General features: G+C 37.6%; 1 protein-coding gene across 1 annotated transcript; it reads left to right on the forward strand.

Moving 5' to 3' along the window:
• The first annotated feature begins 2694 nt into the window (after positions 1 to 2694).
• LOC148960145 (choline/ethanolaminephosphotransferase 1-like) lies at positions 2695 to 11966 on the forward strand. The gene is made up of 7 exons (XM_089108886.1): positions 2695 to 3071; positions 3371 to 3663; positions 4852 to 4936; positions 7386 to 7508; positions 8470 to 8631; positions 9806 to 9934; positions 10542 to 11966. The coding sequence occupies exons 1-7, from the start codon at positions 2799 to 2801 to the stop codon at positions 10674 to 10676; spliced, it is 1200 nt and encodes a 399-aa protein (XP_088965012.1). The 5' UTR covers positions 2695 to 2798; the 3' UTR covers positions 10677 to 11966.
• Positions 11967 to 12162: the final 196 nt, after the last annotated feature.

Here is a 12162-nt window from a genome sequence, read left to right on the forward strand (position 1 = left end):
TGTGACGTCATTGTGACGTCATAAAATGAGTTTCAAAGTAGGTCTGAGCTTTAAAAAAATCAGCATGTCAAGTTCTAAAAATGTGCTAAATTGCTTGATTTTACCTCAAAACCCACAATTATTTCACCATTCTGCTGGACCACTACCTGAGACGCCACCATGGTTGCCAGTGGCGGCTCCAGCCTGGGATACGTGTGGGCAACCACGTATCTGTAGGTGTCGGCTAGGGGGGGGGGAAACTCGAACAAGAACCATACCTGAGGGGGGGGCAGGCTTTAAAACAAGAAACAGATATATAACAAACAGATATATGTGGCAACGTCTTCTGAGGGAGCTTTTTGATTTTAATTAATGGGATGCTTTTGTTGGTGTTTTTTCTCGCTGCTGTTTGCTGAAGTAAGAAATTAAATAAAATATTACAATGAGAAAAGAAGGTAGCTTGACAAGGAAAGTCGATATTTCATAGAGATATAATTGCCAAAATTTCTCATAGGAAACGATCGTTCGCTTCAAAATACAGAAAATTGCTTTGTTGTGTTTTTTTGTTAAAGGAGAAAAGATTTTCCTCCCTATTGTATTTACCAACTTATATGCTTATTTAGAATTTGTACGCATTCGCTGTATGTCCTTGAGCAAGTAAAGCCCTGTTCACATTATACAACCGAGTAAATTCATACTCAGGTAAGTTTCTTTTCTTTGTAGTACTAATGCAAAGTTACCTACAATTACTGCCAAAAGTCTTGGAACACCAACGTAGGTTTTCAAAAGCAAATTCAGCCATCCCCCTCTCCCCCTAGGAACAATGTTGATTTACTTTAGAAAAAAGAAAGGGGTTATGGAGTACGCTTTTTCTTGTGGATTGCTTGATATTTTTCTATACTTTCAACATTGTTTTGGGGGGAAAGGGGGGCGGAAGTGGTAGTATTCAAGAAAACAAATGAAAAATAGAAAAGCACAGTGCAAAGTGTTAGGTGTTCCAAGTAATGTTGGCAGTGATAGTAGGTTGGATCCAGGTACATGCTACTCACAGACGGAGGCGGGTTGAACAGGCACGAAGCCAAGGGGGGAAGAGGCGGAGAGGGCATTGCCCGTCCAACTAGAATTTTTTGCCCCTCTATGCCCGTCCAAAATTTTTAGAAATAACATGTTTTTGTCTACATGACTGTCGAAAAAGTCGGTCTCAACAAAGTCTGTGCATTTATGGTAAAAGCCAATGTCAACTGTGCACCAGTCTACACAATGCTATATCGAGCAGCCTGCGTTGAATGCTTGTTTTCAGAACCAACTTCGAAGGGAAAGCTAATTTCCCTTCGAAAAGGCTATGTTCATTTTGAACGGTAACCATTGATGTCACTGCAGTTTGATGACTTTCTATTTTTGGAGCCAACTCTCTCTTTCAAGTAGACGAAATGATAAAGCTCTGTTGCACCTATCATTATGGCGTAGTTCCCTTTTACAGTTAACTTTTCGATTTATTCTGTAAAAAGTAATATAAAACAAGACTTCTTTTAAGATGTTTGCCTTTCTAGTCCCCAATGAGAGAAGATTACAAAGGCTCATTAAATTTCTGTAATTATTTATCCGTTGCAAGATGATAGGTCTGTACCAAACTCTGTATAAATTGCGAGATATTAAATTTTGAAGATTCTTCCATTACTTTGCTTAAGTTATTCAATATCGTTACTTTAATCTTTGCTTTCAAATAACAAGCAGTGAGCTCCTTAGCCTGCGTGCAGATTTTACTTTCCGTTGCGAAGGAGAACTGGCTCTCCTTCGCAATGGAAAGTAAAGTTTGCACGCAGGCTACGGGCTCCTCCGCTTCGCTCAGTTAACAAGCCGACCTTAACTTCGCATTGCCCCCCCAGGGGCGTCGCTAAAAGAAGGCGCTTGCTCCCTATTCTTTCTCCTTCGGCACATAATTTTTTCTCACCCTGTAGTATGATTATAATCTTTTTGAAACAGTTGTAATGTGCTAAAATTTCTTGTAGAAAATTATTATTGGCACCCTATGACTCTGTTAGCACGTATACAACAATTATTGTGAAAAAGTGAACAGAGACCCTTCTGTCAGTAGTTAGGGACTGAAATTGTTACAGCGTAATATACAGCGTAAACTCGTCACCAATTTCTGACAATTTTACAGCGCCCCCCCCCCCTACCAACTGCCCCTCCTTCAAATTTGCTCTGAATCCACCCTTGGTTATGTCGCTTGCTTGCAGGATACCTTCTACGCCCTTTCCCAGGGCCACTGAAGTCTCTCGTGCAGTGTGATATATTGAAATTTTGGTACAGTATTCTAATACCTAAGGCAGGCATTGTATATAAATCAAGGTATGAATTAAATAGTAAATTGTTTCCGTATCTGATGTGACAAGAATAGATTGCTGATTGATGTATTTACAACCAACTGAACTCAGATTTTGATTTGGACACGTGAATCATCCAGGATGCTGTTAATCATAATGATTTCGAATGGCTGTTTCCAAAAGTTTATTGATTTTTAAATTGCCAATACTAATCTGATGGTTAAGACTCGAATGACTAAATGGAAATGAAAATGAATCCAGTAATTGTACCTCTTATACCCCCGCAACACGTGCATGCACCATATCATATCACGTGTTAGCTATTAATCAATGTTACATCACGTGATAACGTATATTTAAGAGTTGGTGATTAATTAGAGAGGGAATTTTTAGTGCAATTAAAGAATGCACAAAATGTATTGAGTGCGTTGTCTTTGCCTCTCGCTCTTTAAGATGTAACGTCTCTTACACACACCATCGTAATACAGATTCATGTGTTTTACTTGTTGTCTCTGTTTTAGGGATCTGGAAAGGACCACTAGAGACATGGCGATCCTGAGCGAGAAGCAAATAGCAGCTGTAAAAAAGCATCGGTACTCAGTAGAGGGGACATCTATAATGGATTTTTTAGATGTTTTGTACTTATGGATGGCAAAGGAGATTCATCACAGGGTCACTGCGAATCTGGTGACAATTATTGGCCTCGTGTCGGTTGTTCTTTCGTGTTCCTTCGTTGCATATTTCAGTTACATTGGAGACCATCAGGTAAGCCAAATTGAATCTAAACTTGCCTGTGATGTTTGCAACCAACGGGCGTGACATGCAATTTTTTATTGGGGCACAATGGTTTTGTCCTCTGTTGCAGAGGTGTGCTTCAAGTTCTAGATTTTATTGTCTTCTACCTTTTATTTACAGTTATTTTTGACTCACTAAAACTTTGCGAATGAGTATACGATGCTAAAAACGATGCTAAAATTTAACTAAAACGGCTAAATCTTCGTAAACTTTTAAATGAATCATATTATACGTACACATCCTCATTAGAAATCGAATATTTATTTTAGCATTTGCAAGCCAGTGGGTACTTCTGTGCGTTCGGATTCCTTATGTGGATGTCCTGTGACAGCATCGATGGAAAGGTTGCACGGCTCAGAGGCTTGTGTAGTCCATTTGGTGAAGTTCTAGATCACGGGGGCGACGCATTTGCCTTGATGATAGCATCCGTTGCTTTAGCGTGTTTCTTAGGGGTAACAGACAACCCACTTGGAACAGTGGCCTGGATATTAGGGGACATGGTTGTTAATTATGTTTCGGAGCCATATACCATTTACGTCTGTGGACATACTAGGATTGAAAGGTAATATATTCTTTTCTTTGATAACTTTGACGCTACTACGCTCCACTCCTTATCTTCTTCGCCCTCTCCACCTTTGCTCTCTCTTCGTTTAGTTCTTCTCTTAATTTATTTGTAGTTTGTTTATCTATTATTTTTAGAAAAGGGACAAGATTGCTTATTTTATGTAGGTATCATGCTAGTTGCTAATTTTTCAAAGTCTCTTTTTTGGCTAATGGTTCCAAAATTTTGAAAATCCTTCTCGCCAACTTTTCATAGGGTTTAGAGCTGCATTCTACTTCCTGTTATCCCGTCTCCAATAACCTGTTCTCTTAAATTATTTAAGCAAATTATTTTTTTATGTGCAAGTCTCCTAAAATCTGCTGATATCATTCTTAGGTTTTCGTGGAAAATTCAGATAATGTGGTAAAAATTCAAAATCAGTAAGCAAAAAATTTCCCTAAAAGATAAAATTATACGAACCTCTCCCTAATTTCATGCTCTGTGCGAAATCGCTTTTGCTGGTGGCTCAAGTTCGGTGCTACAGATACAGGTTAAGAAAGATAACGATATGTTGTTTAGGCTCCAATTCTAATTCCAATAAAGGACTGTATAACTTCGATCAATCATAACGCAAATTCTAGTTTAGATTCCAATTTCGATCCGTTCTAATTCTTTGTCCTATCTAATCTCATTCAATTCAAATTTAAACACATACTTCAACGTGTACTTAAGTGACTACAACAACAACAACTATTAAGGAGTACATCGTACCAGACAATTTCTTACATGCTCTCTCTTTCTAAAGATGTACTCAGAAATCTAAAAAAGGTTGATTTTCTTTAGTTTGAATCATAGACTCATTAATTGTTTCTAGGTATATCATTCTATATTAACACTAGTGTGGCACAAATTCAGCCTCGCATCTTCTCGTAAGACCACTTTGCAAACACATTCCAACAAAATTGTTTTGCAAAAGAAAGAAACAATGTCATTGAAGAAAATATTGATTGATTTTGTCATTGACATTTGTAAAAGTGTCATTGATTTTCCTGCAGCATCATCCACTTTGAGAAAAATATTTTGATGACAAGGCCTCTCTATTTTGAACAGTTTTAAAAAATTTGTACTTCTTTTCAATTGTGCTAAAATCAAATGATTTTCTCTTACATTATAACCATCACGCTCACATTCTGCATTTTTCATTTCAAGCATTGACTTCTACGAAATATTGACGCTGTATATTGTCGTAAGTCTTAGTTATGCCTCATTTGGACCGACCATCTGGAAATACATGGTAAGATTATGAGAGTATTTGTTCAACTTTTAACTCTTTAATCTTCTTGCTTACATTGAACGGTCAGGCCGCCTTGATCGAGTATGTAAATTATCGCGAAAAGATTGGAAGGTTGGGGCTAAGCTTTGAGCAAAATTATTGCACAGGTTTGGCAATTCAGTAATGGCGACCGCGTTGTCAACAACAAAGCGATCGAAATTCAAACCACTTTTGTGGAATAATTAGGCGTCTTTTTATGGTTAAAATCTAATCAAACCAAACTTCAAACCATTGACAACACTTTTAATTGAAAAATTGAAGAAAGCTACTTTGTAAAAATTAAAAATTCTTTAACTTTTTATTGGACAGTCTTCACGCTTTGAAACCTTTGTGAGACTTGCTAAAGCTTTACAAAAAAGTTTAGGAACAGGTTCTGTTAATCGCGACATGATAAGTTCAGAAAAACATTTACAAGATCACATTTAGGTGTTGAAGTACCAATTTGATGATAGATGGCCTTGTATTTGGTGGAAAGTGGCACATTTTAAGCCATTTTATTATGTCCACTCTTTTACAGCTATTGAGGTACACAAATAAGCCTGTTTATAGCGGGAATTTTCGTATTTTCATTTAATGAGAGGATGAAATGTTGTTTCCACAATCTTCAGCATTATTTGTTCTCTTTACAAAATTGCAATCGGCTGGAAAAGATGGACGTTACGATTTGTGACACATTTTATTGATTGAGTTTTGCTGCAACATATCACGAAGCTGCCGCTGCGATTAGGCCCATTGCGGCTCCAAAAATTTCCGACTAAAACATTTAGCAGATTCTCCAATAAAAGTAAGGAAAATGAGCAGTTCTAGACACCCAAGCATAAAGTAAGTGCCCACGAGTTCATTGTAACAAGATATCGTGGATTGGTGCAAAGATGAAATGTTTTATTGCAAATGTTTCACAGGAGCTTCAATCATCATGGCTCAATTTTTGTGTTTTTACGACATGTCGATATTGTTTAAAAATGGGCAAAAATCAATAACATTCTTGCATTTACTATTTTCACCATCAAACCTTGATAAATTTTTCAGCATATTCCAGTTACAAAGTCATCTTATAACTTTTATGAAACTTGCTATGGCAACTTGAATTTTGGTTCGATAAAATTTTTTGCTGCTGTGCTGCCATTTCTGTTTCAGCCTGTGCATTACTTTTGCTCACTAAGTGTATTTATACGACATTAATCAAACTTAAGAAAACATTTTGCGTTCAATTACTTAATCGATGAATGAATAATTGGATAGGAAAATAACTCACCTGAAACGAAGAAGTATATGTCTGCCATTTTGTCTAGGATGTTTTCTATTTTTCATCATTATTTTTCAAAGGGACGCCCATATTTTACAGTTGTTAACACAGCAACTTTAAGCACATATCATGCATGACCAATAAGGATTTTTGCATGGATCGCATAGTTTTTTATTTGTTTTGCCACACCGAGAAGTGAAATAAAGCTGGCTGAATTGGCCTAAGCTTGCCCTGATTGCGTACATCAAAACGACTGTTTTAGTTCGGTATACCTTTTGCTCCCATGCTTAAAGTTTTAGTAAACAAGTCCTCGTGTTCTCTAGTTAGGCTGTGGTAAATTTGTGAAGGACAGAGTAAAAAAGTTTTAAATGAAACCACAATCCTCAGGTTATTCAATTATTTTCAAACAAAGCTCTGAGACCGCTTTTCTCTTTTGTCAACGTCAGCATTTTTCTCGTCTTTTCTGGCTAAACTTTAATGAACTCTCGAAATGTAAATATCTTAGGAAAGAAAGGATATGCCAAAGAAGGCTTGTGTTACTTTTGTCATGGCAAAAACTGCTACAAGCCAAAGCTTCTATCTTGTATGTGTTTGAAGACATTTTCAGTGCAAACCGGGTCCGGAACCTTAAACGGCCTATCTGGGCTCCCAACCGAGATAACATCAAGAAACACGCCACTTCTCGTAATATTAATCGAATGTAAATTAAAGCTAAAACATAATGAGATAAAAAGCCTCAGCTTCCGCTTCTGCTTTTCCACAAGTCAAAAATTAAGAAAATTGGTTTTCAAAGACAAAGACATAATACACTGACAATGGGACCGGGAAAGAGTTCTTTAGCGTGACGCTCTAATCAAACAGAGACCAGCAATTATTGAGAAAAATTGAAATACATCTCACTAATTATGCACATTTAGAGGCATTTCATTGTCCTTTTTCTGATTATTTGTTACAAGTTTAATATTTCTAAAAATATGTTTTATGGCGGTGGATAAAATTATCATTTGATTTACCTTGCCAGTGTTTCATAGGCACCGTTGATCGCGGCTCTAATTAGAGATTGTAGCATCAAAATACTGTTTCTTTCTTTCTGACATGTCTGTCTATTAAGGAACTCGTTGGGAATTTGTTCTTTTTAGTGCTTGATATAAACCTTTTCCCTAGATATTACCAAGTGTTGGCTTCAGAGTTGTTCACATTTTTTATGGATTAAAAATTTACATTTGGCTTGAACTTGCATTTGGAAAAACAAGGCAATTCTACGTTGTAACAAAAAGCCGTGGATTGGTGAGATGCTTCTTTTAATTGTCTTTAATATGAATTATTTTGTTGTAATCTAGTCCGAACATTCAAGATCTAGTATCAGCACCAGCAGCAACAGCTGTGTCACGGAGGGGACTGGAGGGGACTGGAGGGGACTGGAGGGGACTGGAGGGGACTGGAGGGGACTGGAGGGGACTGGAGGGGACTGGAGGGGACTGGAGGGGACTGGAGGGGACTGGAGGGGACTGGAGGGGACTGGAGGGGACTGGAGGGGACTGGAGGGGACTGGAGGGGACTGGAGGGGACTGGAGGGGACTGGAGGGGACTGGAGGGGACTGGAGGGGACTGGAGGGGACTGGAGGGGACTGGAGGGGACTGGAGGGGACTGGAGGGGACTGGAGGGGACTGGAGGGGACTGGAGGGGACTGGAGGAGATTGGGAAGCATGCCCCCTCGGCTCTCGGCTGAATAGATTTTGCATGTCGTCTAAATTGGATGATAACATTTTTTGCAGAAAAGTAGCACTTTGAGAAAAGTATATTTTGTGGTCCAATTCTATGATTTTGAAACTGCCTTTACGCCACCGAAAGTAATTCATGGGTGCTTCCAGTTGGTGTCTTCTTACATCTTGCAGAAAAAATGGCGTGTTCTAAAATTTGCACCCCTACAGCCACCATTGAGAAGGAGAGCTGGGGTTGACCTTGAAAATATTTGAAGGAGGACAAATTGATAACGAGTGATGATAAAATAACTATAAAGCATATACCGACTAGAACCATCAAAGATTGATACGCGAGTGGCACCCACAATAACAATTTAGCCTTTAAATGTTTAGGATAATTTTATTTGTTCAATGCTCCGACGAATTTACTTCACAAACCGCTTTTTTATTTTTCAGTTACATTAATTTTCATAAACACACGATATTTTAATACAAATGAGATCCTCGAAAGCATTCCAGTCTCACGAGGTTTGCTTGCTTTTAGAGTTTCTGGCATTCCATTGCTCCGGTTATACCTGTTTTCATCATACTGACGTCAGCATCAATAGCCTTTGTTAGTGTTTCCCAAGAGGTCCTTCAAGAGAATTCCATCCTATTCGGCCTTTGCTTTGGATTTTCCTTCGCCAAGATTCATGTGCAGTTAATCGTAAGTATACTATAAATACATTGAGCAGGTAATTTTCAATTTGTCGATTACCGGCGTTGATTACATTATAATTTGAGAGTCGTTCATCAACACTTTTCAGAGAGTGTTTTGTTACATTGAAATATGAATAAAATTCATTTTGATGAGCGCAATAGCCAGCATAAGAAATTCCATGGTCTTGACGTGAACTAAGCACTGAAGTTGTTCAAATACTTATAGCAGCATTATTATTGTAACAAAGAGCAAAGACTTCCTTATAAGGTCAAGGGTAAGGTTTTATGATCACGTGAACCTTTTAAATTGCGAAAAGGGATCATCTTCAACAGAATGTACTAAAAATGGTCTTACCTGCTGTCTTAAAGCAAATAATGTCTCTTGTGTTGTATCCAAAAGGAAATATTTCATTTTCTCCTCCGCAGAAGGATAACGTCTGAGTGGTAACTGTTTCACTCCGTTTCCACCCTTAGGTCCCAGCAGATCACTGCTAACTTTTCTGAACCCCTGCATATGTGGGTATTTGATAAAAACCACAAAGATTTATTCGAATTCAAGTGACATGGTCTATGTAGGTTATACCCCCGTGACTGGACAATTGCTTGTTAGACTATATTCGCTTATATTTCGCTGTGCTGTATGTTTCGTTGTTCTGCAATAGATCTTTCTGAGAGTAATCCACATCAAGTATTTTTTCCTAAGAGTCTCGATTACGTCTACATCAATACATATATTTAAGGAATTGAACGTGGCATTTATTAGAGAGGGCGTGGAGTGTAGCAACTTTTTTACGACAGCCAACATTTTGTCAAATAGGCAAGGATTTTATCAATGGTAACGAAGAGAATTCCAGTAAGAAAAAATTTGAGCAATGGGAAGATAACGAAATCTACAAAAGTTTTCTCACCAGGGGCTGCATAGCCTTCGTCTAGGATTTGCAACTCTTAGCAATGTAGCTAAAAGGTCTCAGCATCTTTAAAGGGTAGAACTTGCGTTTGTTTGATAAAATCTTAATGTCTTAAGCGAAGTCTCGTTCTTAGCCGTTAAAAGATATTGTCAAATAACTGCATAAAATTTTTACATGCCATTTTATATGCATATTTTTGAGCTGTGAATAATTTTTTAAAGTCTATTTTAACAATCCGTTTTTGATAAATACACAATCTTGTTCAACTTTCAGATTGCAAAAATGTCAAAGTCAAGTTTTCATCTGCTCGACACTGCATCGGTTTTGCCAGTTTTTATCATGTTTGGCTCTCTCGTGATTGAAGCTAGCGCCGCTGAGAAACATCTCCTTATCTATTCTACGGTAATTTTACTTCTGTCACTTTCCTTATCGAACTTCTGGCTATGTCAAGAAACAAAAAATGCAGCCTTCAACAAAAATGGTATATCAAAATATGATCAGGCAGATCTGCTTTTTATAAACGATTATTGTTGTTTTGATTATATATCATCGTCTCAGTCGAGACTCAGAGATGATGTCATAAAAAATTTATTTTGAGAATTTTTGAATTTTCACCAAATATTCCTAAAGAACACCAAGAAGGACTTCCAAGTACGCAAAATCAGTTAAAAATGTTAAAATAGTGAGTGAGTGACATGCATCTCAGAATATTTTTGCAGTCATTTCTTGCAATTTTTTAGAACGTTTCGATATTTTTAGGCATGTTTTTAACATACTTGATACATTTCATTTCTAAAATTTAATTCATTACTTTACAAGGTTTCCTAGACCTCGAGGCCCTGGGGCAATTTGCCCCCCCCCCCTCCCTCCCTTCGGCGGCTTTGGTTGAGAATATTACTTGAGAATTCTGTTCAATTCAATCAGATCTTAGAGAACTTTTCCATTTGAAATAGGAATTTCGACATTCTCTCCCATTTCTAAACAGACTTTTGCATAATCTATTTTCTAGATTGCAACAGGCCTGGATGCCACGATATACTTCCTTCGCCTGCTCCACCAGCTCTATCATAGCCTCGGACAAACACTATTCCTTTTGGACCACAACCAAAACCAATGCAAGGAAAGCAATGGCTTTTCAAAATAACAGCAAGGAAAGGAAACATTTATTTCAGTTCGAAAATACTTTCTTGAAGGTCTTATTCTACTTCCCTATTTTGAAATATGGTTAAAAACGGTGAGGTATATTCGCTTCCCTGCCTTTCTCAACCTGTCTTTCAACAGATACACTGTGAAAGATATTAGGAAAACAGACGAAAATTATTTAACATGGCCTAAATACAACATCTAAACTAAGACAAGGGACAACACCGATCTCCAATGAACGCTCGTTGGTTCTAAGCAGCAACAAACCATTCAAGCTATGACAGACAGATATAACTGCTCAACTCTCGCTTTTTTATCGGAAAGATTCAAGGATTTTCATTGGAAAATTAAACTGTAGAAGCCTTTTACAGTAACAGAAGAATTGCGAGGCTACAGGGTCAGGTTTCCCAATGAACTTTCCGAATTTCAGAATTAGAATTTCGCTCGAATTTCAGTATAATATGCATATATGATCATATTAATAGTTTAATTTTCGTTTTTGTGCCTTTCTTGACTGACCGCAACACTCCTTATTTCCATTTTAATCTACTTTATCACTGTAGATCCGAACATATTTTTTTTGAATTTGCTTGTCATGTACTTGAAATTTTGTATTTTCTTGTTATCTGGGTATTATGTATCTAATCAAAGAGAGTCATCAGCACTCTAAATTATTCTGACAGTTTTGTTTCAGAATCAGTCTTTTTCTTGGGACTTTGACAATAGTTGCCACAGTTTTGCGACTTATGAAATGTGAATGTAAAAAGACCTATACATGAGTTTGAATTTGCATGAGAAAACGTTTTTGGAGAGATAAAAAGGTTAGTTAACGGCAACAACATGGCAAATGAAAAGTGCCAAAATGACTTAAACATGGCCATCCCTTTCCCAACCACTTTCATCTTGGCTTACAAACTTACAAAATAACAGCAGCTTGACACGCTGAAAAGGTTTTGATATTGACCCAATCGAGGGGCAAATCACTCCAAGAAAATCTCGTACACCTTTTGTGAAAATCCTATTGTTTTATCTGAAATCCCCAAAAAACCTTTATTTTAGGAAAAATCTCGTACGCTATTTGCAAGAGTGAATTGCCCCTCGACCCAATCATATCTCACCCCAGAGTTCTACTTTTAGACCGGGGTGCCATGTTTTAGTTCAGGTTAAATCCTCATATCATGCTATGTTCCAGTCAAGGTTAAGTCCAGGGGTATAGCTAGGGGGTCTAAGGGATGTAACACCCCCCATAAACTTATTAATCCGTTGGTAAATCTTCGCTTTGTTTATAAAATCCTTACTTTGTCAGTAAAATCATCTATCAGTAGGTGAAATAGCATCTAAATTCTTCTCCATCTTTGTCTTCGTCGGTAATTTTTTTTGATGACCCTCCACCCCCTGGTCTAGAAGGTCAAGCGACGCCACTGGTTAAGTCCTCAACTTGTGCGATGTTCCAGTCCAGGTTAAGTACAAATTTGGTTTTTTAGGCT

This window comes from Rhopilema esculentum, chromosome 6 (assembly GCF_057945365.1).
Source record: "Rhopilema esculentum isolate cy_ngs chromosome 6, ASM5794536v1, whole genome shotgun sequence".
NCBI classification, from domain to species: domain Eukaryota; kingdom Metazoa; phylum Cnidaria; class Scyphozoa; order Rhizostomeae; family Rhizostomatidae; genus Rhopilema; species Rhopilema esculentum.